We start from the raw sequence: 25,616 nt of genomic DNA, 5'->3' as shown, positions 1-25,616 counted from the left end.
GCTTCACTACGTCACTTCCTGGCGTCACTGTCTCACTCCTAACCTCTAGTCTTTCTTTTGTGTCTCGGTCACACGAGCCATTTTTCCTGCGGCACACGTTGTGTTTCCCGACCAAACAGTCTCCAAGAACATGGCCGCCTATTATAAACTAACACATCAAAATGGAGACATATTTTCGGTTGCATAATTTTCGATGACATTTGGCTTTTGTAACTTTGTGAAGCAGCCAGTGACACCAGCACAGCATGGAGCTGCTTATCAGAGGAACGGTGGGTAACTGTGTCATGGAGGGAGGCCTGGTGGCAATGCATGGTGTTCCATCACTGTATATAACCTGAGGCATCGTGGTGCCATAGCTATACATTTAATCTGCCATAATGAAAAGGTCTCGGCAAGCAGCCTGTGGTACAAAGCTGGGACCTGTAGTTCCACAAAGCCTCTAGAGTCATAGGGGACTTTAACATTAATTGAAATATTGACCACAGCATTTGCTACCTCATTTGAAACCAATGTCTATTTTACGTATGATGAAGCCATAGCTGATATGTGAGTATAATTATATACTCCAAAAACATACTGTTAGGTTGTTTAGATTGTGATCCCTATGGGGACAGGGACCGATTTGTCATGCTTTGTGCAGTGCTGCGTAATCTGTGTGCACTATATAAATAAAGAATTATTATTATTATATGGGGTATTGTGTTCTGGCTGACATCTCTGCTGTATATTTGCTTCCTAGAGGCCATTGCTGAGGGGGATATGTGCTCTCCAGCACATCAGGCACCTACATCGCTCCCCTCCGAGGCTCGCCCCTCTCATCCCGATTGTGGTGGAGCAGACGGTCAGTATATAGCATGTCAGAGAATCCACACGCAAAAAAATAATTCTATTCAGTTAAATGTTATTTTTAAAATTAAAAAAAATGTGGTAAAATTGTTTTTATTGTTTATCCCTCCTCCTATAATAGGTTGATGGGGTTAAACCAACACACAAGATGGGGAATAACAAACAGACTGGAGTATGGGGGTCTGGTTCTCTCTAATTGGGGGTGCAGCATGTAGAGCATGTATCCTGCTGCTTCCTTCAGTACTATTGCAGAGCACAGCAGCCAGAAATTTCTTTCATTCACACACCAATGAGTGGAGTAGCAGGAGATACTTCGTATCTCGTTTCGAGTTAACCACTCTTAGTCAACAAATTTAAAATACCGGTATTTAAACATATAATGTGTGAGTTAATGGCCAATAAGAACAAAAATTTCAGATTGCCATCACTGTCCACCCCTTCTAGGAGGGGGTGAGGAAAAGGAACAAATGAAAAAATGGAATGGATAACTGCATGTAAGAATCATACGATCCTAAATACGGACATGACAAATATAATTAATAATTTAAGATGTAACTGATTTTATATTTATTTAACAGATCTCTACCAACATTATATCAGGTATGCCTGTTATATAAATATAAAAACCATTATATCTTATTAATTATATTTGTTATACAAATCCATATTTATATGTGGATTTTATGGCTCTAATAAAATATCCCTTTTCTATGTGACCGCCTCTCCGGTGGGACTCACGTGCACACGTTTCACGTGCACAGTAACAGCTGATATTGAGCCGGCATCGGAGGTACAGCTCTGTTAATGCTACATGCTCGACCTGTTGCTTGTGGCCATTAGTCAGAACAGAACTCATTAATCGCCTTATTGAAAAGTAAGTTGTACCTCAAAATGGTGTCAATTAATATTCTAACCCTGACCTGTCCCATACAGAAGGGAACATCAGGATGATCAGACCTATATGCGGACCCAGTACGCTGCGCTAAAAGGGAGTGGAGCACTGGACTCGGCAATGAATCAGGCACATTGAAATCCAGCATGGCTGATTCCTTTTCCCTACCAACATTTGCTATACAAGTCTGACAGCAAGGCTTCTAGTAGAGATCGCTGCATGAATATAACTATTAAGCCAGTAACCATCAGTCTTTATTTGAATACTATGGACATTATAATAATTTACAGAAATCACTCTGTGTCTGAGGCTATGCATTTTTCTCACTAGTTTTCTATTACTTTCATTTCAGGGTCGTGGGGAGAGAGCGTATGACATCTACTCCAGGTTACTGCGGGAACGTATCATCTGCGTCATGGGACCGGTGAGGCTCCTGATCACTTACCCCTCTTTCTTTCAGATTTTGTGTCTCCAACCTCACCCCTCCCTTAACACCCCCCCCCCCCCCCCCCCTCCAATTCACCCTTACATTTTCTCCTACACGCAGATCGATGACTCTCTATCCAGCCTGGTGATCGCCCAGCTCCTGTTCTTGCAGTCAGAGAGTAATAAGAAGCCAATTCATATGTACATCAACAGCCCAGGTAACCAGGTCAGAAGTTAGAGGGGGATTATTAGTTTGTATCCAGTGGATTGTTACATTTACCTGCTTTGATATGTTGTGTTATACTGGAGGAAGATATTTATTGCTGCTTTGTATATATTTGCAGGTGGCTCAGTGACGGCTGGTCTGGCCATCTATGACACTATGCAGTATATACTGAATCCCATCTGTACGTGGTGTGTGGGACAGGCAGCTAGTATGGGGTCACTCCTCCTAGCAGCCGGATCTCCAGGGATGAGACACTCTTTGCCAAACTCTCGAATTATGATCCACCAGCCCTCCGGAGGTGCCAGAGTAAGTGACATTCTCAGGGATACAGATTTTACATTGACATATGATTTACTGGGTGTTGAGTGATTTCCTTACAATTCCCTCAGGGTCAGGCTACAGACATCGCAATACAGGCAGAAGAAATCCTAAAGCTGAAGAAACAGATTAATGACATTTACGCAAAACACACGCGTCAGCAGTTGTCGGTGATCGGTGAGTCCGAGCTTAGCGAGGGGGAAAGTCCTCCGACTAACCACAGGGTATACAGATTGTGAATTACAGGGGAATTATGGGCTTACAGGATAATTGCTTTACATTAGTCACCTGACTGGTGAAATCATAAGCTGCTTTTACATTTCCTCGGGATAGAGAGAGATGCAGAGGGAGCCTGCCATGTCTAAATGTGTGTGTTCATTATTTATGATAATTCGACCATTAATGATAGCATTATACACTGCTCATATGTGCTCGCCAGAGGTAGCCTGATACCCATTGTGAGACCATATGCTGGTGCGGTTGGCCCTTAGTTCCTCCAAATGCAGGACAATGCTAGACCTCATGTGGCTGGAGTGTGTCAGTAGATGAAGGCATTGAAGCTATGGAATGGAGTCTCGCTGCACCACGGACTGTGCAGGAGTTGGTGGATCCCTCAGGAGACCATCCGCAACCTCATCAGGAGCATACCAAGGTGTTGTAGGGAGGTCACACAATACTGAGCCTCAGCAGGAGCATGCTGAGGTGTTGTAGGGAGGTCACACAATACTGAGCCTCATCAGGAGCATGCCGAGGTGTTGTAGGGAGGTCATACAGGCATGTGGAGGCCACACACATTACTAAGCCTCATCAGGAGCATGCCGAGGTGTTGTAGGGAGGTCATACAGGCATGTGGAGGCCACACACATTACTGAGCCTCATCAGGAGCATGCCGAGGTGTTGTAGGGAGGTCACACAATACTGCGCCTCAGCAGGAGCATGCTGAGGTGTTGTAGGGAGGTCACACAATACTGAGCCTCATCAGGAGCATGCCGAGGTGTTGTAGGGAGGTCATACAGGCATGTGGAGGCCACACACATTACTAAGCCTCATCAGGAGCATGCCGAGGTGTTGTAGGGAGGTCATACAGGCATGTGGAGGCCACACACATTACTGAGCCTCATCAGGAGCATGCCGAGGTGTTGTAGGGAGGTCACACAATACTGCGCCTCATCAGGAGCATGCCGAGGTGTTGTAGGGAGGTCACACAATACTGAGCCTCATCAGGAGCATGCCCAGGTATTGTAGGGAGGTCATACAGGCACATGGATGTCACACACAATACTGAGCCTCATCAGGAGAATGCCTGGGTATTGTAAGCAGGTCATATAGGCACATGGAGGTCACACAATACTGAGCCTCATCAGGAGCATGTCGAGGCATTGTAAGCAGGTCATACAGGCACGTAGAGGCCACACACAATACTGAGCTTCATTTCGACATTAAAGTTGGATCAGCCTGTAGTCTGTTTTTTCCTCTTTAATTTTGTGGGTGACTTCAAACCAGGGCCTCCATTACTTAATACATTTGTAATTTTGTTGTCAGCACATTCAACTTTGTACAGAACAAAGTATTCACTGAGAATATTTCGGATTCAGATCTTGGATGTGTTATTTGAGTGTTCCCTTTATTTATTTTTTTGAGCAGTATATATTATTGAGCACTGATGCTGAAAATCTAATATATCCCCCAATCTGGTGAGTAGGTAATAACTTCCTCGGTAACCTGGTGGGAGAATGTTATCCTTTGTATGTATAGATTACATGCATTATCCACCTGGTATGTGCGTGTATGTAATAAATACCTCCTTAGCTGCCACCCATATACTGTCTCTTCATTCCCCAGAGTCGGTCATGGAGAGAGATCGCTACATGAGTCCCACAGAAGCTCAGGAGTTTGGCATCCTGGACAAGGTATTAGTGCACCCCCCTCAGAATGGAGAAGATGAGCCAGAACTTGTCCGAAAAACAGAGGAGCAGCCGTCCCTGCCACCACAATCTGAGCCATAGAGAGAGGAAGAACTGTGTAATTATTGGTCACACTGCTCCAGAGACTGACAGGAGCTCCACCATTATTCTAGTAATTTAGGGATTGTCCAGACCAAATAAAGTCAGATACTTCGGGTGCAGCAAAGCCTCCATGAGTAATAATGTATAGTTCATGTTACACTGCCCCCTGGTGGTGAAGAAGAAGCTGGGGTTTTTTTCTACATTGAAACTGTGCAAAGGACTTTCTTCGTTTCTGTAGATTAAGTAAAAAAATAAAAAAACTGAATACAATTTTCACATAATCCTGGCTGTGTGGCTTTTGGATATGGTATATTGTGGGCGTTCCCATATATTACATTTTGAGGCTGTCACAGGGGGTAAAAAATGTGGCAGCCATATTTCCTGGATTGGACTCACCCTGATGATAGTCACCCATGATGCTTCCTGCAGGACTAACAACATGATAAAAAAAAGTACAAAGAACAGGGGTGAGGGCACAAGACACCATAAAAGATTTCATTTTTTCATGAACTCTATAAGATGGTAAAATTCTTGTCTCGTACATCAACACATTTCAGGGATAAATATTCCCCTTTTTCAAGTTAGTGAGACTTTAAGGGGTTGTACCAAAGTTTGTGTGTAATCAACAGTATAGAATATAATAAGCTGATCAGTGAGCGTCTGCCTTCTGGGACCAGCACAAGAACGGACCCCAGCAGTCCTAAGAATGGTGGTCCTGTACTTAATGGGTGGGGTGACAGGTCTAGGACGTGTCCTGCCGCTCCATATAATACTGTGGGTGTGTTGGAAATTGCAGAACACATCGCTCAGGTATCTCCAACACAGAGACAGTAAATGAGAACACGTACATAGCCGAGCTCCAGTGTTGAATGGAGCAGCAGGACAAGTGCTTGACCAGCTGCTCTATCCATTGGTGAGAACGGGACTCCCATTCCCCAGATAATGGGGGGTGATAATGTATATAAATAGATCGTAGATACGAAAGTGCTGGAGTCCACAATGGGTAATAAATACACAACACTGATGCAGATTTATGAAGTGCATGCGTTACTGCAGGACATACTACGTGTCTGCATGGTTTAATAATATGTCATTGCCTGCATAATGTTATATATAAAGTACAAATTTGTGACAAAAAATTCCTACCCTGCGATACAAATCTAGATCTATTCATATACATTATCAAAAAACCGAAAATAAAATACAAGCATGTTTTGATCCCAAAACGCGTTGATACACAAGACTAATAAGAAGTTCCTGAAATCCACATTGAATGTTACTCTTCAGAGAACATTAAAATCTCGGGATAACTTACCTACAACACAACGCCACGGAGATGTCCGTTATTTGCAGACACAAGGCTCTGCACCTTAACCAACCTGTAAAACCGTCCTATCAGTACAGATAATTGATGCCAAAAATCTGGGCCCCTGCACAGTTTGGTTCAGGATCCATGGGCCATATGTTTTGATAAACGTTAAATCCACTCTAACCTTTACAGGTGAACCCAAAGGGGTTGTCCACCTTCAGCAAATAGTTGAAAGCGGCACGCTGGCTGAGTGGGTAGCACTTCTGCCTTGCAGCGCTGGGGTCCTGGTTTGGAATCCCACCCAGGTCAACATCTGCGAAGAATTTGTATGTTCTCTCCGTGTTTGCGTGGGTTTTCTCCCACACTCCAAAGCTGACTGTTAGGTTATTTAGATTGTGAGCCCCATGGGGACAGGGACCAATTTGACAAGCTTTGTGCAGCGCTGCGTAATCTGTGTGCACTATATGAAGAATTATTATTATATGGTTTAAGGAAACGTTATACGGTTTTGCAATATCGTTTTTGTATCAATTCCTCACAGTTTTCAAGAGCCCTGCTTGCTGTCTCTTCTGTGTACTTCTTGATCATGTGATGGACATGCAGGTGCACGCGCCGTTATCACACGGCTCTGTATGTATCACACGGCTGTCATGCACCTCCGTGTCCATCAGAAGGCCATGGACAGATTTCAATCCACTGGAAGTAAACAATGAAAGTTTCTATAGTAGGACAGCAATCAGAGATCTAGAATTGATACAGAAAGTATATTGGAAAATTGTATGAACAACCCCTTTAATATGACCTTCTGATCGCACACTTCACTGGGGGCATTTATTGTGTGATAGCATATGATCAAGTCCCCCTGCCATATACATCAGGAGGCTCAGCCCACTACGCCATCAGCCACGCCCCCTTTGGCACAGAAGTGGCGTAAAAAGGATAGGAAGCGCAACGCCTGGAGGTTTTCAGAACTTGCTTATCAAAAAGGAGCTTAAAGTTATAATTTACAATAGGTGTTGTATTTATACATTTCCTGTTGAAATTAGATTTGGTAATTAAAAAGTCCTCCTCATCATGCTGGTCACATTTATAACATCATGAGACCGAGACAACACCTAAGCATTGATCTGCAGCATCTTATCATTGTGAGGCTTTAAGCACAATGTTCTCAGATGGAAGTTGCCACTGAGATAAGAGTATCAGAATCATCAGTAAGTTGTACCAAAAGACTGGAAGAGTCTAGTCCTCTGCAGATCATTGTTATGTCTCATGATGTTGCTGAAGTGACAGGGGCTCGGATATCAGATGGATTGGGACATAGCTATGGGGGGGGAGGGGGGGGGGGTTCTAGGTGGAGAAATCACACTTAAGACCTCCGGCCTAGGCACCTGCTACATTTATTAAAACATTAAAAACATTGTGTATGACTCAGCAGATCAAGGCTCAATGACATTATATCCCTTAGGGCAGTGGTGGCGAACCGATGGCACTCGGAGGCCTCTCTGTGGGCACACGGGCTGTCTCCCAGGCACAGAGTTTGCAGACATGGCATCTTCCTGCAGTCTCAGGCAGTCCAAGTAGCGCCCTGCTATTTTAAAGTTACCCATCCTGTGCTGCTTGGTCCTTTCTGAAGAGTGAGGAGGTGCGGACAGGGTCGGATTGGAGCTCAAAGATTCTGGTAGCAATAAGTTTGTTATTGCCTAAATTGCCGTGTTGACACTTTGGGAAAAACTAGTGTGTTTTGGGTCTCATTTCAGGCACTCTCTTAAAGGAATCTCTAAAAGGTTCACCATCACTGCCTTAGGGTGATGGCACACGTGGCGTTTTGAAAGCATTTTTGGCCCCTGAATGGAGTCGGCGCCAGAAGCTGCGGGTGTCAGCTATATATTATAGCCGACACCTGCCTCTAAAACCCGCTATCGGAGATTTCTCCAATCACAGGTGTTAACCCCTGACACGCCGCTGTCATGCTGACCGTGGCGTGCAAGGGGCATTTGAGAAGAATCGCCCCTCCCCCCGCGGCGCTTACCGGGGGACTGGTCAATCCTCCTCCGTGTGTCCCTTCTGGCAGGACCCGGCTGTAACACACTGAGCATGCACAGCACATTGTATTGTATTACATTGTACATCTGTATTACACAGTGTAAGGTGAAGAATAGCTTGAACAAGCGATCAGTGGATCACTTGTTCAAGCTAACCTGTAAAAGTTAATTAAAAAAAAAGTTAAACATGGAATAAAATCATTTTTTAATAAAAAGAATTAATTAAATATTCCCTATACACATGTAATAAAGTGAAAAAAAAACAAAATCGCCAAAAACCCCCACATATTTGGTATCGCCGCGTCTGTAACAATCCGTACAATAACTCAAAACCATTATTGGACCCGCTCGGTGAACACCGTAAAAACAAAACATGAAAAACACACCAAAATTAACATTTTTCATAAAATCTCTACACAAAAATGTTCTAAAAAGTGATAAAAAAAAAAGTTATGTGCGCCAAAATGGTACCACTGAAAAGAACAACTCAACACGTAAAAAATAAGCCCTAAACCAGCTCTGTCAACAAAAAAAAAAAAAAAATTAAAGTTATGTCTCCGAAAAGATGGCGATGCAAAAACAAATGAGATCCTCTATATTAGGTTTTTATCCAGTAAAATTGTAAAAATACATGAAAAACTATAAATGAGGTATCACCGTAATCGTAGTGACCTATAGAATAAAGATAATATAGTATTTTTAGTGTACTGTACAACCCCAAAAAATACGAAAAGTAAACCAAAATTGACAATTACCAAAATTCTTTACACCCATACATTCAAGAGTTAAAATCTCATCAATAAGCTAATGACCCACTAAAATGAAGTATTTGTAAAGTGCATCTCATGTCGCAAAAAATAAGCCCTTATATGTCCAAATTGCCCAAAAAATAAAGATTGTATAGCCAATAAAAAGTGACAATGCATAATCTGCTCTGAATGGCGCAGCTCCCTTCGATGCCCTGGCGTGTGCCCATACAGCAGTCACCACCACATATGCGGGATTGTTATACGCGGGAGGGATTGGGTATCAAACTTTGTGGAGCGTTTTGGTATTTTATCCACTGAGAATTTGTAAATTTTTTGAAAAACACATTCATTTAGCCAAAAAAAAATGTTACATTCAAAATTGCATCCGATTTTGTTTTAACCCCTGTAAAACAATTAAAGGGTTAACAAAATTCATAAAAGTTGTTTCATGTACGTTGAGGGGTGTAGTTTCTATAATGGGGTAATTTATGGGGTTTTACTTTTATTTAGGCCTCTCAAAGTGACTTGAAACCTGAGCAGGTCCCCCAATAGCAGGATTCTGCGTTTTTTATGAAAATGTGAAAAATCGCACCTAACGTTCAAAGCCCCAGAACATCCTACAAAAATGAGAGTATGCATTAAAAAACCATGTCCACATAAATTAGACATTCGGTGAATGTTAGTTAAGTTTTTTTTGCGGTTATGACTATGTGTGGAAAAAGTAGAGCATTTTGAAGTTTTCACCAAATATATTTTCACCAAATATCTGATTTTCTCATAAATAAATGCAAAACATACCACCAAAATTTTTCAAGTAACATGAAGTACAAAGTGTCACGAGAAAACAATTTTAAAATCACTTGGATACGTTAAAGCGTTCCGAAGTTATAACCACTTATAGTGACACAGGGCAGATTTGAAAAAAAAAAAAAATGTGCTGTGTCAGGAAGGTGAGAAGTGGCTTCAGCATTAAAGCATGCGTTTGCAGTCCATTTAAAAAAAAAATATGCATTTGGCTGCTTTGAACCTGTTTATCTTCATTTCTGGAAGTGTAGGCAGCTGTGAAACAGATTAACCCCTTAAAAGGTTACTCCCATCAAGGCATTTACATTTAAATTCATTTTCCACATGTAAACATTTCTTCAATTGGATGTTATAAAAAAGAAAATTGTTCCTGTGTGAAGATAATTTCCAATAAATGTAGCCATGTTGTCCCTTAGAAATGAGATGGCTTCCTCGGATACGACCACATCACACTATGGCCAGACATGCGCTATTGAGCCCTGCCGGACCTCCAGGATTCAGCGATCATTACCACAGTACGGCTGTAGGATATGCCATAACTCCGGGACATTTCATATACAAAAACAATTTGTTTCTTTGTGCAATCCCTCCAGCAGAGGTGGTCGTATCCAAGGACACAGTCTTGTTTCTAAGAGACCATATCACTACATTTAACAGAAATTATCCTCACACAGGAACATTTTTTTTTAATAGCATCAAATTGAAGAAATTTTTATAATTGACAGATTAATGAAACTGAATGTGAGTGCCCAGATGAGAATACCCCTTAAAGGAAACCTACCATTTCAAATGGTAGGTGTAAGCTGTAAACACCGAGCACCAGCTCAGGGTGAGCTGGTGCCGGTGCTTAGTTTCGTTAGTGTAGGTTTCCTTTAAGGACGCAGGGTTTTTTCGCTCATTTCTCACTCTCCACCTTCAAAAATCTATAACTTTTTAATTTTGCTGTGTACAGAGCTGTTGTGAGGGCTTATTTTGTGCGTAACAAATTTTACTTTTCCTTGATGTTATTTATTATTCCCTGCCATGTAGTAGGAAGCTGGAAAAACATTTTTTTGCCATCTTCTGACGCTAATAACTTTTTCATACTTTGGTGCACGAAGCTGGGGGGGGGAGGGGGTCGTCATTTTTTTGCAAAATGAGACGAAGTTTTCATTGCTACCATTTTTTTTTTTTTTTATATAATTGTATTTTTATTATCATTTTCAAAACAATATAACAAATAATTTGCACGTATTTCACATTGAGATTTTCCAATAATAGTACAAACGAGAAAAGTGTTGTCCCCAAAGATATTGACAGCTCAAATTTCCCATTTACATACTGGGGTACAAAGTTTAACAGTGCAATGTTTTCCTGATAGTAAACCAAATACCAAGGAACGCTTGAACTTCATGCTCAGTTGGTCTAGAAGGGTTGGGGAGGGGGGGGGGGAAACCAACAGAAGACATTCAGACGAACTCACCATGACAACAATTAACACTCGGATAGAAACAATAGGGGTGACCACCTCACTCTCCTCCTCCTGCCCGCTCTTCTATCCAGTAGCGATCCCAACGTTCCCAGGTTTTGTCGAATAATGGGATACGATTGTTCAAGGAGGCGGTCAAGTGTTCCATACTGCGAGTCTCCCTTACCCTAGCGAGTAGGTCCATTCGGGAGGGGGGGGCCTGCCTTTTCCAAAATTGCGCTATCAGGCATCTTGCAGCTGTGAGTACGTGCAAGCTCAATTTTGTGGCCGTCTTGGCCATGGGCTGAGGAGAGACGTTTAGCAAGTAATACAATGGGGAGAGTGGAATGTCCACCGCTACAACCTCCCGGAGGAGAGACTTTACCTCCTGCCAGAAAGGCTGCACCAATGGGCACGTCCAGAAGATGTGCTGAAGAGTTCCCCCGGGCGAGCCACATCGCCAGCAGGTGTCCGGCGTGTCTGGAAATAATCTGTGTAATAAGGATGGGGTATGGTACCACTGCAACATCAGCTTGTACTGATTCTCTTTATGTGTAGCACATAGAGGTTTTAGCTGCTCTATTCCAGATCATCTGCCACGTGTCTTGTGATATTGGACCCCCCACTATGCTTTCCCATTTGGCCATGTATGGATGTGCTATAGGGTCATCTGATCTTGGGTGTAATAGTATCATATAGATATCTGATATAAGACCAGAGGTGTGGGTAGCGGTTTTGCAGATGTGCTCAAACGCGGTGGGCACCGAAACCATCTCAGTATTGCTTAGGGACTGCAGGAAGTGCCTAATACGAATATAGTGGAAGTTGGCTGTATGTGGGAGATGGAATTTATCTTGCAAGGCAGGGAACGGCAAAATCTTCCTATCTCGGTAGTCTACTATGTCTGCGAATCTAAACAATCCCTTCTCATGCCATGGTTTAATTTCCTGCCCAACTCCAGCCTGTTGCATAAGAGGGGTGTGTAAGAAAGATTGCATAGGAGAGCATTGGGATACCAGCGGAAACCTGGTCACACAGGCCCTCCACAATTTAATCGTGAATGAGATGGGACCCAATTGGGGGTCAGGCAATGTAGGCGCCTCCTCAGGCCAGAGGTAAGAGTTGGGGTGGAAAGGAGCCAACCATAGTTTCTCAATCTCCATCCATTTGGAGAATGCCAGCAAGGTAGACCACGCTGGGTTTCGTCGCAAATGTGTTGCCCAGTAGTATCTGGTAATATCCGGCACCGATAGTCCACCCTTGGATTTGTGAGAAATTAGAACAGACTTGGAGACTCTGTGCCTCTTTTTGGCCCAGATAAAATGTAAAATTGATGCTTGCAGGGACCTCAGAGCACCCAACGGAACCGGCACCGGCAGGGTTTCAAAAAGATAAAGCAGCTTGGGCAAGATAGTCATTTTGACCGCTGCTATCCTGCCGAAAAGAGAAAGAGGGAGACTATTCCAGTTATCCAGCAGAGTCCTTATTTCTCGGAAGCTATCAGGGAAGTTCTGCCCATAGAGTGTGTTGTACGAGGGGGTCAGGAGAATCCCCAGGTATTTAATAGCATCAGTTTTCCAATTATATCGGAACGTCGCCTTCAATTGATCAACCAATGGTTGGGTAAGATTAAGGGGTAAGGCCTCTGTCTTTGAGGTATTCACTTTATAACCAGATAGACGACCGTACTGCTGTAACCGTGCTTGTAGGTTGGGCAGAGAGATTAGGGGTTGAGTTAAAGTGAGCAGGATGTCGTCCGCAAATAGAGACAATTTGAATTCCCTATCTCTGACCATAATACCATGAACATTAGGGTCTTGTCGGATGATGGAGGCCAAGGGTTCAATGCAGAGTATGAACAGGAGAGGAGAAAATGGGCAACCCTGACGTGTACCATTCCTTATCTGCAGAGGTGGGGAGGATGCATGTGGAAGCTTAATTTCAGCTGTAGGATTTGAATACAACCCCCTCAAAGCCTGGAGAAAGGGACCTCTTATTCCAATGTGTTCTAGCACTTGAAACATGAAGGGCCAGCTGAGGCGATCGAACGCCTTTTCTGCGTCTAAACTGAGGATCAGGGCCTGGTCGTTTTGTTTGTTGACTACATCAATAAGATCAATTGTTCTCCTCGTGTTGTCGCCACCCTGACGCCCTGGCACAAAGCCCACTTGATCTTTATGAATTACCTGGGGGATCCACTGGATCAGGCGATTGGCCAGCAATTTTGTGAATATTTTCAAATCAGTGTTCAGAAGTGCAATTGGCCTATAATTAGCACAGTCAGTTGCATCTTTCCCGGGCTTAGGGATAAGGGTGATATGGCACCCGTCAGCAGTACAGTTACCACACGCACTTGCCACAGTATAAAAGATCTTTTCCCGTGTTTACACCTGTGCATCGCTATGGAGGAGGAAAGAGTAGCGCTCACCCCTGCTCCTCTCCAGCGTGCTGCTGTATGCTCTCCCGTTCAGGTATCTAGCAGGACAGAGGGATTGGGCATCACTATAAAACGCAAGTGCATGATAACATTCCCCCTCCCCATGTGCGCGACCCTTTGTTGTCCAGCCTCTATTCTCTGTGGGATGAATGGGCAGAACATTGCTTTATAGATGACTGTATAAAGGAATGTTTTTTTTAAGCACCAGGCTTAAAAACGGGGCCACACCTTCCATAGGCTGCACTTATTACGTCTCAGTTCAGGATTCATAGAGAAATAGCGTGCCATTAGAGATGGGTAGAGCTGTGCAAAATTAGATGAATTGTTCATTAATGATATGAAAGCAATAAAATGTAAGTCACACATAACTGGGATTCCTATACCCATGTACAGAACTATTGAATGAAGACTGCTAAATGAATGAACGCCTGGCATGTGAATAATGGAGATATGTGAACCCAGGACCCCCAGACCCATCCATCATGTGCGGTCATATCACCACCCGATACACACTACAAGGTAAGTGCTCTCCTGTATACACCACAACAGGGAAACTGATTCAATAAAGAACAAATGCTTGAATTTGGAATTATATACAAAGCGCAAAAAAAAATAAAATATATAAATATATTAGAGTATCCGTGATTTATTTATATAAAATACCAATACATACGTGCAGAGAAATCCAATGTACCAAAAAAAAAAATTTATCAGTGCTCTACAAAATATTCAGTCAATCCATCACTCCCACACAATAAGTGCTGTAAAAATCATGGTAGGGGTCAAGAACAGAAAGGTTTCTGCACCAATTGGCTTAAGACCACATATGCCCAATGCCCTCATGTCATCAACAGGTGTACAAGAGGCCAAGAAATAAGGGGAGTTAAAGGAACTTCTAGAAGTGGCAACCATGTAGACTGTAGCCAGCGTACTGTATCGTCCATAAGAGCTTTACAATCACTTTGTTAGTAGCAGCAGGACTGTGACATATGATTTTATATCTCAGGTTTGTATTGTCATTAGGGCTTGTTCTCACACTGCTTTGCTCTTGGTGCTCAACACGAGCTCCTCTATCACCATCTTCTGTGTGTGCGCCAAAGCTGTAGGAGGATTCTAGGATTATAGTATCTCTATTTTTCACAGTCCTGCAGCTAACACACAACAGTTTGATTACACAGATCTCCATGGCCAATAGCTGACACTGGTCACTGTGCATGGCTTGTGGGGTCCTAGTAGGTAAACCCCTATGACTGCAGGTCTTAGGATGTGTCCAATGTTGACAAAGTCTTTCAAGGTAGGGAGTCACAGCAAAAAGTGGGTACCCAGGCACCAAATAATAAAATAGGTGACAAGCCTCTATAAATAAAGGGGTTCAATAAATTAAAGGATTTCAATATATAAAGTGATCAAGTTCCCATCCTTGAGCTGAGAGTTCCTTAGAAGGAGCAATCCAGAAATTGAGTCAACAGGTCGGCACAAAGGTTTGATGCAGCCACATCTTCAGAAGTCCAAGGCGTTGCATTTCGGGCAGATGAACAGGAGCGTCGAAAATGTAGGGGTGAACGTCCCGGGCCTGAGGTATACAAGGAGTCTCTGCGCTGGCGGGATGGTCTTCTGTGGAGAGAATGGCACTCTCTTGGCTGAGTCTTGCTTCCATGTTTGTGGTGAAGAGAATCCAAGGACCTTCTCCTTGATGTACTGAGGGGTGGCTCGTTTCTTTCAATGGCATAGTCATCTTCAAAATGTAGAGGTACTTTCATTTGGTGAGAAGGGTGGCTTCTGTGGCCAAGGTCTTCTTTGGACCTAGTTCTACTCTGGTCTTTGGAGGGTAGTCTGTCTCGGGCCCGGCCTACACTTGTTCTTCTACATGCATCCTGAGGATGAAGGCTCTCCCGGGATCTACTTTTACAGCGGTCTTTGGTCTGGAGGGTCTCTTTAGGCTTACTTTTATACATACTGTTAGAATGTGCCCTATTGGCATATTTGTCTTCATCCGCCTCTTGACACTGCCACAAGCTTTGATCAGTTTCCTGACAGCAATAGTGAGAATCGACCCTTAGATAAGGCACATTCTCCCCACGGTGAAGGTGGTTGGTGTTATGGAGAGGGGTCACTCGGTAGAGAGAGTCGTTGTCAAAACATTCAGAGGTCTCTTTAGTCGAGGACAACATTTCACCGGTGGGAGTGTCTCCTTCTCCAAGGGTTTGTTGGCTATCCTCAGAAGACATAGAGTCCATCTCACAGTCTCCTCTGGCCAGCTCATAAGGACACTGCAGGACCTCCTCACTTCTTCTTACATTGTCATTACTACACTGGTCTGTGGGTCTGGAGATACTGGCTCTACGGTGAGAATGATCGAGGATGGACCTGCGTAGTTCATCCCCACGTCTCCTCTTTCCTGAGGGTATACTACAAAAGGAGAAGGAGTGAGCACCAAGCTATTCATAAAGTTGAATAAACATTTAGATACTACATTCATACATTTCAGAAGTGTCTAAATTGATGATTCCAAGGTCCTGTGCAAGAGTCAGAGACCCTACATTGGGTCTCTGACAGAAATCCTTTTCTGGCTTCATCTCACCATTTTGCATTTACCACAACCTTCAGCTCCAGCTTCTGTCATCCGCAGCAATCTACATTCATGGGCTCTGGGCTTTTGCCATGTGTTGGCAGAACTTGCTCTGCCCAAAAGTGTTACTTTACAAGGCAGGCATACACATCCACTTGGTAAAATGGCATCCCCTTCCCTCTCCTCCCATTATGTCATCCCACCATGAGTAATGCTGCGTCCCCATGTCCTCACAGTATATGAGCTTAACTACATGTCTCTCCCAACCAGCCACTGTCACCGACTTCTTACCTTTCAGCAGGAGTAAGGTGCAACGCTCTAAACAGCTCTGCAGCAGTGGGTGTGCGTGGCTCCACATGGCCACGAGGCAAGCTTACTGGGGTAGGCCTGGGCCGAAGATAGGGGGTCATACTTAGTTTGAATGGGATCACATATTGAGGAAGGGGCTGTAACTCTGGAGCTATAAAGAGAAAACTTAACTTAGACAAAGTAAATTATAGTAGTTATATTCCTGTACATAGGGGGCAGTATTATAGTAGTTATATTCCTGTACATAGAGGGCAGTATTATAGTAGTTATATTCCTGTACATAGAGGGCAGTATTATAGTAGTTATATTTCTGTACATAGGGGGCAGTATTATAGTAGTTATATTCTTGTACATAGGGGGCAGTATTATAGTAGTCCTGAAGAATCTGCTTACATTCGCTCCTTGGTGACAGGCTGTCACTCCATCTCTGGCTGCTGTCCTCTGACTCCTCTGTGTCTAGCTGACTGCTGCTGTCACATCTATGAGATACCATGGATCTAGGAGATTATATTATATATAAATATATGAAAATTGGTCTCATGTTCACATATTTAGGCATCTGGTTACCTGCTGGGGGGCGCCAGCCTCAGGACCCTGTACAGCTCTGCAGTGCTCGGGGTCGCAGGATCCGCTGCTGTGCAATCTCTGCGCAGTTTGCTGCCACACGATTGCCCGGGTGTGAACTGCCGTTTGAGGTTACTGGAAATTCTTGTTGGGGTGTCCGAAGCTATGAATACACAGATATAAATTGATATCACATTGAGCTTCCTCAATCAAGTCAATACTTGATACTACCAAGGACTCGCATAATGGGAACACAGATTATAATGTTAAATACTTGGCCCTGCAGAATGGCCAACACCGATCCATTATCAGACCTCAGTCTGCTTAAAGGGGGTTACCTGGTGGTTGAAAACCATTACTGCTTCCTTTCAAAAACAGCTCCACCTCTGACTTTAGGTAGTGCTGAGTATTGCAACTAAACTCCATTCATGTCTATGCACCCATGTTTTTCAATCTCCGGACAACAGCTTTGGGGCTACCTACCGAGTGCAGACCAAGGTGGTGTCTTCTTCCAAGGAGGAGTCACCAGACCAGGAGTCATATTCAAGAACTGCTGCTTCATGAAAAGTGCCTGATCGGCCTTAAACTGGAGACGCTGTGAAAACATCACATCTATTAACATATTCCCTTGTTTGTATGCAGTACAAGAATAACGGTGTGGTTGTCACCTCTCTCCCCAGGCGGATAGCCGCCTCCGTGAACTTATCACGCTCATCCTGAAAGGCCAGCCTCTGCTCCTCGAAGGCCGCACGCTCTTGTTGCAAGCTCAGCTGTTCCTCCAAGAAGTAGGCATCCCACAGAGGAGATGACTGACCTTCACCCTGCTGAGGAACCAACTGGTCCTGTCCAAGACATTGGGAAAAAAAAAAAAAAAAAAAAACAACAACCATCAATCCAGTTATCCCGTCATAGATTCAGATTAATAAGATGGTTGTATACTCCAGCTACAAATCTGCGGTGTGTGAATTGTCCTGTAGGACACCCCATTACCTGCAATAGCTGCTGCTGTTGGCTGATCAGCTCCCGGCTCTGTTGTAGCTCTACTTTTAGCTCTTCCACCTCCTTCTGGAGTCGGGTCAGTTCCTTCTCATGGTCCGTCACGCTAATCACATGAGTCACATCTGTTTGTGTAGCTGTAAGGCATAAGGTAAGTTAGGGATGTAAGTGATCAAAGGCAATCCTGGTGAATAATGGGTTATTTAATGGGAATCTGTCCACAGTGTTGACCATACAGTGTTCCTGACAGTGTTAGGTACTGGCAATGGGGAGCTGTGAAATAGTAGCAGCAGGACTATGAAAATTGAATGTATATTCCAGGGACAGTAGAAGCCTATGATTTTCCTTACCCCGTGTTTCTAGTATCTCCACCAGCTGTTTCAGCATGTTCCATGGCTTCTTTAGGCTTCCCGTTAACCCCATATCTCCAGTACGGTTAGTCTTTGCACGTGCAACCCCGACACGCTTGTTTACTGCTACAGAATCCTGAAGGGAAGACAAGGCGCAACTCAACTCACAGGTGAGCGGAACGTACAGGCGGAATAAGGGACCGCAGCCGGACTTACATCTGTGGCCACGCTTCCGAGTATATCCTCATGTCTGCTGAGGATGGTCCGCAACTCTCTCTTCATCTGCTCATGGAATTTCTTCAGGTCGGCATTCTCTGCCAGAACTTCACGCACATTTCTCTCCGACATCCCTGCTGAGCGATGCATGACTACCAATACCCCCTATGGGGCAAAACTTCATCCACCATAGAGGGCAAAAATAAGGAATTATGTTAATTACAAAACAGATATCCATAAAATACCTAGGCACTTCCAGCCCACAGCCCCAGCATCCCCATAGTCCTCCTGTAACCTAGTTCCTGATCCGCCATATTCCCCCCTGTAACCTGGTTACCGATCTGCCACATTCCTCTTGTAGCCCGGCTCCCAATCCCCATATATATTCCTCCTGTAACCTGGTTCCTGATCCGCCATATTCCCCGTTACCCCTTATACTAGTAGCCTGGCTCCTAGAACCCGGCTCCCGATCCCCCCCCCCCCCCCATACAGGCAGTCCCCGGGTTACATACAAGATAGGGTCTGTAGGTTTGTTCTTAAGTTGAATTTGTATGTAAGTCAGAACTGTATATTTATCATTGTCATCCCAGCCAGAACTTTTTTGGTCTCTGTGACAATTGGATTTTAAAAATGTTGGGTTATCATAAGAATCAATATTAACACTAAAGCTTCATTACAGACGCCTGTGATAACTGTTACAGCTGATTATTGTAGCCTAGGACTAAAGTACAATGTAAGTCGTATGTAAGTCGAGTGTTCTTAAGTAGGGGACCGCCTGTATTCCCCCTGTAACCCCTTAGTCCAGTAACCCGTGTCCTGATCGCCCCAGATTCCCCCTGGGACCTCTTAGTCCAGTAACCCGGCTCCTGATCCAGTTATTTCAGAAGTTAACAATTGTATATTGTAGTAGGTTATATTTATCACCGACCCCCACACAGCTTGTGACTATCAGAAATACCATAGTGTGCCAGTGTTGTGACAAAATCCTTTTGTGGACACATCAGGCGCACACGTCCATACAACACAGGGCAGTATTACACAGAGGATGTCACACAGTAACAGTCCAGCTACAATATTTCCATATACAAATATGCAGAAGCAAATAACACAAGTCACTAGAAGTCATTTCCATATTATGGGGTTAGCATCGGCCTTCAGTTGGTTTAGGGTCACCACCACATGGATTCACAGCAAAGGGTCCAGTCACAAGTTTTTGGAGAAGCAAGATGTGAATAAACACTGACTACACATAGAATCAAGGCACAAAAGCTGCCAAAAAGAAGATAGCATGCCCCATGTTGTACCAGAGGAGGGCAAGACTGACCCTATAGTGGCAATTGTTCTGGGGTACACGGATGCCTTACTGTTTAACTGCCCCTTACCGGTGACTGTTGATGGTGAGCTCTTGGGACAAGGTGAAGCTATAGTGATGTATTATATCTCCATATAACACTGTGTGAGGCCACCAGCATAAAAACACAATAAACAACTGACTCCATGAGACGGGATGCGGTCAGCTGATACTTAACCATTACATCTGATTGCTCTGCTGGGAGCAGCTGCAGGGGATTAGGTCAATGGACCTGTGGGCACAGTGGACCTGTCATGGCGCGTTCACACGTTGCGTTTTGACCTGCGTTTTCATTGCGTTTGAAACGCATATACAACAGCTGAGGAGGGGTGATTTGCCTAATTACATCACTGTTAACATTTCTGTTTACAAAACGCATCGTAAACGCGATGTTAACACATGTGTTAACAATGCGTTAACGCATGCGTTAACAGTGCGTTTACAAACGTAAACGGTAATGTAATTAGGCAAATCACCTCTCATCAGCTGCTGTATATGCGTTTCAAACGCAATGAAAATGCGACCAAAACGCAATGTGTGAACGCGCCCTCAGGGCGCATTCACACGATGCGTTGTCTGTTGTGTTTTTGACGCATTCCACTAGCGTCAGCCTTTATAACATCCTGAGGTTACACTGCGTTTCCACTGCATCTGCTAAAACGCAATGTAACCTCAGCGTGTGATCCAGGCCTATTGAATGCATCAAAAATGCAACGCACAATGCGACGCAAAGCATCGTGTGAACGCGCCCTCATCGGGAGATCAGGAACCCGATGAGGGCTACCGTTTTTGTAAATGCATCCAAAACCCAAGTGGATGGGGGGGTCGCCTGAAACGCATGCGTTTCCAATGAAACACATGCATTTCATTGCAAGCGCTAATGTGTTTTGGCCAAGCTCCCTCCCACTTTTGTTTTGGATGCTTTTAAAAACGTGACGAAAACGGCACGTGGGAAGGCGCCCAAAGATTGAAGCCCGGATCACACGCTGAGGTTACATTGCGTTTTAGCAGAAGCAGTGGAAATGCAATGTATTTGTAGCATGTGATCAAGGCTGATGCCTTTGGCCGGCACCACACGTGGCGCTTTTGTCTGCGCTTGCAAACGCAAACCCAGACAAAGTCGTGCCCACCGGGGCGGGCCTCGGCCCGATCGCATCGGCGTTTCTATGGAAACGCCTGCGATCGTGAACGAGCCGCCGGTGTTTCGCGTTAAATTAACGTAAAACACCGGCGGCTCGTTCCCGATCGCAGGCGTTTCCATAGAAACGCCGATGCGATCGGGTCGAGGCCTGCCCCGGTGGGCGCAACTTTGTCTGCGTTTGCAAGCGCAGACAAAGCGCCCTGTGTGGCGCCGGCCTAAGGGCGCGTTCACACGTTGCGTTTTGGTCGCGTTTTCATTGCGTTTGAAACGCATATACAACAGCTGATGAGAGGTGATTTGCCTAATTACATTACCGTTTACGTTTCTAAACGCAATGTTAACGCATGCATTAACAAAACGCATGCGTTAACGTGTTGTTAACGCATGCGTTAACATCGCGTTTACGATGCGTTTTGTAAATGGAAATGTTAGCAGCGATGTAATTAGGCAAATCACCTCTCATCAGCTGTTGTATATGCGTTTCGAAAGCAATGAAAACGCGACCAAAACGCAACGTGTGAACGCGCCCTAAGGAGGGCAGTATGATTGAACTTTGTTGAAAAACAGGGATCAATAAGTTACTGCTTTAATTTTTGGTTTGCACTTCGCGATAAATGAGGGTGGTGTGAGGTTGCAGTTTGGGCACTCCGTCGCTAAAAGTTTCGCCATCACTGGCATATGGTGTCTGGTCATCCATAAACTAATTGAAAAAAAACAATATGCAAATATGATGCGTTTTTTCAAGGATGCAAAAACGCAACAAAAACGCCAAGTCTGTCACCGGCCTTATGCACGTGTTCCCATAGCAACCAATAAGGTAAGGCCTTTCATGCACTACATGAGATCTGACACCTGATTGGGTAACAGGGCGGCGCCTTGTGCTGAGCTGTGACAAGGACATCGTTGTGCTCCCAGGATGCACCGCGCGGGGACAAGATGGCGGCGCCCAGTGCTCGCCGTTGCCTTGGTGATATGAGCTGGTGGCTGAGTGCGGTGACTAGGCCGCGGGGTGTCGCCGTGCTGATCGCGGGGTTCAGGCGCCATCATGCGGGTGCGCTGCCCCCAGAGCACATCAGCCCGTCCTCTGCCGCCGTCCTGTCCCTCCTGTCTCCCGGCCTCACCCTGCAGCCGGACTTCATCACCGCCGAGGAGGAGGCCGCCCTGTGCCGGGAGCTGGAGCCCGTGCTGAGGAAGAAGCGCTATGAGAGCGGCCACTGGGATGACGTGAGTGCATTCACGCGGTAAAAATAAACCGCATCTCGGCCCAGGACGTTTTGATGCGTTTTTCTTGCGGTTATCAGTTTTTGTGGTGAAATACATCAAATAACATTTATAATGTACAAAGTGCACCAGAAACCGCATCAGAATCGCATTGTTACACGATTTTATGTGGTTTCATCATGTAATTCTTGCACGTAATGGCGGCTGATCACGCTGGCCTATGTGTTCATAATGTGAATAGGAGCTTCAGGTTGTCTTGTGGCTGCAGGTAGGTGGTCTTGGAGAGTCATCTGCTATATGCACCCCCAGCCACGGGTCCATGACGTTTTTGTCACGTTTTTAAAAGCATCCAAACCGCTATGTGGGGATCTGCCCTCTAGATCTGCTACAATCCGGTAGAGCAGGACATCAGATGTGATAGATACAGGTGTGAACACACTCCAGTCAATCTTTTCACTTCTTCATCCCTTGCAGGCGATCCATGGCTTCCGGGAGGTTGAGCGCCTGCACTGGTCCCCAGATTCCTCAGCTGTCATACAGAGGGTGAGGGACAAGGCTTTCCCCCCTGGAGAGAACCAGCTGTCCCTAGTCCACGTCTTAGACCTCCAGAAAGATGGCTACATCAAGCCACACGTGGACAGCGTCAAGGTAAGCATGGCTAGCAGCATAGGCCACACGTACAGTGCCGACTTACCTGCAGCTCCTCTCACTACTTCTTCATCAGTTCTGTGGCAGCACCATTGCTGGGATCTGTTTGTTATCCAGCAGTATCATGCGGCTGGTGTCTGTGGATGACCCCGAGGAGCGAGCCGACCTACTGCTGCCCAGACGCTGCCTGTATATCATGAGGTCAGTGTATTCATAGACACGTTACTTGATTGTAAGGACACAGGTGACATCTTGCTGCATTGTCTGCTTGTACCAAGTTCCTATACACAGGACAGGGGCTTACAATGTGATCCGTGGGAGTCCAATGATCATGAGAATGAAGGTCCCTTTCTGATTGATGGATAGAACGTCAGATATGGGAATGCATCTTGTACCTCCATTCTGTACCAACAGGAGTGTGCCCTTAATAACGCAGTAACAGCAATCGTAGTGGAACTTCTTCTGATGCAACACCATTATACCGCGCCACCTCTGAAGAAGATTGTAGGACATCCGGTCCTACTGGTGCTAGCCCTGGGCTGCGTTATTACTATTTCCTATCCTGGATGTTTAACCCTTTAGACATTGTGGGGTGCTGATGATGTCACAGGCAGCCAGGGAGTCCTCTGAGGGACCCCTGGGCTACCTGCAGTAGGGTAGAGGAAAGTCTCATATACCTTGTACATCCACAACCGTTCCAACTTTATCAAAAACCTATAGTAGTATTTATCCCTTATGACACATTCCTTTTTTTTTTTTTGGTAGGCAAAATGTTGCCTTGGCCACATTGACAAAAATTTTCAAAAGTTCTGGCACTTGGAAGGCGATTGAATAGTCCCCCATTCCCCAAAGGGATTTTTTAAATACAAATGAACGTCATTTAAAATAAACTCTATACATTTTGGTATTGCTGTATGTGTATTGACTAGAGAAAAAAGTTCTTATGTTATTTAGGTTCCACAGTAAATGCAGAAAAACAAGAGCTCACACAGCTACGGTGATCAGAAAATAATAGCTTGTAGACAGCATTGATGAATAAAAGTTTAAACTAGCCTGGGCATTAACGAAGAAAACGGGTGCGGAGACAAGGTGTTGCAGATAACTGGGCGCTTTGCTTGGCAATTTCCAACATTCCCACAATACTGAGTTGCATGCGTTTTTTGTAGGTTTACCATGCGTTTGGCTGCGTTCATTTCTAGAAGTGTAGGCACCTGAGAAACTGATTAAAACCAGCCAAACACATGGTAAGCTTACATAAACGCATCCGTTTAAAAACAGTCCCAGAACGCAACGTGTGGCAGCGCCCTTATTCTTTATATTATTTTCCACAACATAGGGGATAACTTGGTACAATCCCTTTGAAGCATTAAAAACATGTATCCCCAATCCACCATATTAACAACTTCTGTAACAGCATGCACCACAGTGCACCCCAGAAGCCCAGTTCAGGCAAAGCTTATTGGGGCAGATTTAGCAAGCTGTCTAAAAGTAAGAATGTTCTTAGTTGCCCATGGCAACCAATTACAGCTCAGCTTCCATTTTACTAGTGCTCATTATTATTTTAAAGGGGAACTGTAATTGGTTGCCATGGGAAACTAAGAACATTTTTACTTTTAGACAGCTTGATAAATCTGCCCCGTTGTCCCTTGTTTTGCCAAATGCCAGATGTCCCAGTTGTCAGCCATGTGGATGGGGAATAAATGTTTTTAATGATGACCCCCCCCCCCCCCCAGAGGCACAAAATACAGGAGCACACCACAAGGAGGCAAGTGAAACAAGTGACTTCTTCCTTCCCTCTATAAGAATGGACACTACTTATAAGCATGAAGGATTTGATCAGCCAGGTGTGCATGTGGATTTCAATGCAGACAGGGAGACTAGTAGCAGCCAGTCATCTCCTGGTACAACAAGGAGCATGAATAAATCCATCATGGCTGTAATCCACCTGCTGTAATATAAATATACATATATATATGTGTGTATGTGTTGCTGTCATTATTCTTGTGCCTGGATATTGCTCACACTTGTCCCTCTTTATCACAGTGGTGACAGTCGCTACAAGTTTACACATGAAATCCTGCGCAGTGAGGAATCCATCTTCAATGGCGTGCCTGTGCCTCGGGAGCGCCGGATCTCTGTCATCTGCAGAAACCTCCCTGTGAGCTGATGGACTCGTGTACAGGTGCTCGCATGGCTTTTTGCCGGTTTCACCCTTGTCCTAGTTGATGATGGTTCCCAGTGGTGATACAGTTATAAAACGTGATTAAATTATTGATTCTAATGATGGATCCCTGATAATCCTGTGCAGTGCCATCTAGTGGAGCAGTGTCACATGGCGTTTTTGGCCTTGGATGAGGCTTCTCTGCTCTACCAAAGTGCCTCTCCTCTATGGTGCAAGGTGTAATCCTACTCCTGCATGGAGTCTAATAAGGACACGGAGAGTTCTGTGCCATTTTATTTTATCAACATTATTTTATTTGTCTCTGCAATCGAATAAATAAATAAGTTATTTTGTACATAAATAGTATTTTTTTTCTTTTTCTTCCCAACTGCAAGATTAGTTATATAGGATATGGGATCCAGGTGTCCGCCTATAGATCTGCTGGAAGGTCACATGTGCATAACAGGTCTGTATTCAAGAGGAAACCATGGCGTTGCATACAGTTACGTACAGTTAAAGGGGTTCTTTAGAATTATAATTGCTCACCCATACAGAACAGATATGACCAATCTGTTCAGTAAGTGTGAT

The 25,616-nt window shown here is 44.5% G+C and overlaps 3 protein-coding genes across 4 annotated transcripts; 2 read left to right on the top strand and 1 right to left on the bottom strand.

Moving 5' to 3' along the window:
- The first annotated feature begins 2 nt into the window (after positions 1-2).
- Positions 3-4,995, top strand: CLPP (caseinolytic mitochondrial matrix peptidase proteolytic subunit). The gene is made up of 7 exons (XM_072149725.1): positions 3-269; positions 740-841; positions 2,091-2,162; positions 2,286-2,382; positions 2,509-2,696; positions 2,780-2,885; positions 4,551-4,995. The coding sequence occupies exons 1-7, from the start codon at positions 246-248 to the stop codon at positions 4,712-4,714; spliced, it is 753 nt and encodes a 250-aa protein (XP_072005826.1). The 5' UTR covers positions 3-245; the 3' UTR covers positions 4,715-4,995.
- A 9,135-nt stretch (positions 4,996-14,130) lies between these two features.
- Positions 14,131-20,075, bottom strand: LOC140128198 (uncharacterized). 2 transcript variants are annotated; one of them, XM_072149719.1, is made up of 10 exons: positions 19,889-20,075; positions 18,507-18,684; positions 18,291-18,426; positions 17,935-18,077; positions 17,613-17,786; positions 17,428-17,539; positions 16,948-17,107; positions 16,774-16,859; positions 16,363-16,531; positions 14,131-15,911 (listed from the first exon to the last, which is right to left on the bottom strand). In XM_072149719.1, the coding sequence occupies exons 2-10, from the start codon at positions 18,654-18,656 to the stop codon at positions 14,939-14,941; spliced, it is 2,103 nt and encodes a 700-aa protein (XP_072005820.1). In that variant the 5' UTR covers positions 18,657-18,684; positions 19,889-20,075; the 3' UTR covers positions 14,131-14,938. The 2 variants fall into 2 exon arrangements, with proteins under 2 accessions (XP_072005820.1, XP_072005819.1); XM_072149718.1 differs by having other exon boundaries at positions 16,774-16,877; positions 19,889-20,073.
- A 1,806-nt stretch (positions 20,076-21,881) lies between these two features.
- ALKBH7 (alkB homolog 7) lies at positions 21,882-25,389 on the top strand. Its single transcript, XM_072149717.1, has 4 exons — positions 21,882-22,222; positions 22,694-22,867; positions 22,944-23,068; positions 24,911-25,389. Exons 1-4 carry the CDS (start codon positions 21,935-21,937, stop codon positions 25,032-25,034), a joined length of 711 nt encoding a protein of 236 aa, XP_072005818.1. The 5' UTR covers positions 21,882-21,934; the 3' UTR covers positions 25,035-25,389.
- Positions 25,390-25,616: the final 227 nt, after the last annotated feature.

The sequence above is a fragment of the Engystomops pustulosus genome, chromosome 4, assembly GCF_040894005.1.
Source record: "Engystomops pustulosus chromosome 4, aEngPut4.maternal, whole genome shotgun sequence".
Taxonomy (NCBI): Eukaryota; Metazoa; Chordata; class Amphibia; order Anura; family Leptodactylidae; genus Engystomops; species Engystomops pustulosus.
Note: the sequence above shows the minus strand (reverse complement) of the source record. Positions and strands in the feature narration are given on the sequence as shown.

Bases quoted from the DNA above. Each gene is read 5' to 3' on its own strand.
- LOC140128198 (XM_072149718.1), bottom strand. From the start codon at position 18,656: ATGCATCGCTCAGCAGGGATGTCGGAGAGAAATGTGCGTGAAGTTCTG. The intron at 17,540-17,612 runs GTGACAACCACA...ATGTTTTCACAG, and splicing joins CTATCCGCCTGGGGAGAGAG to CGTCTCCAGTTTAAGGCCGA. The intron at 16,878-16,947 runs GTAACCAGATGC...ATAATCTCCTAG, and splicing joins AGGCTGGCGCCCCCCAGCAG to ATCCATGGTATCTCATAGAT.
- CLPP (XM_072149725.1), top strand. From the start codon at position 246: ATGGAGCTGCTTATCAGAGGAACG. The intron at 270-739 runs GTGGGTAACTGT...TTTGCTTCCTAG, and splicing joins AGCTGCTTATCAGAGGAACG to AGGCCATTGCTGAGGGGGAT. The intron at 2,163-2,285 runs GTGAGGCTCCTG...TCCTACACGCAG, and splicing joins TCATCTGCGTCATGGGACCG to ATCGATGACTCTCTATCCAG.
- ALKBH7 (XM_072149717.1), top strand. From the start codon at position 21,935: ATGGCGGCGCCCAGTGCTCGCCGTTGCCTTGGTGATATGAGCTGGTGG. The intron at 22,223-22,693 runs GTGAGTGCATTC...CATCCCTTGCAG, and splicing joins AGAGCGGCCACTGGGATGAC to GCGATCCATGGCTTCCGGGA. The intron at 22,868-22,943 runs GTAAGCATGGCT...CTTCTTCATCAG, and splicing joins CACACGTGGACAGCGTCAAG to TTCTGTGGCAGCACCATTGC.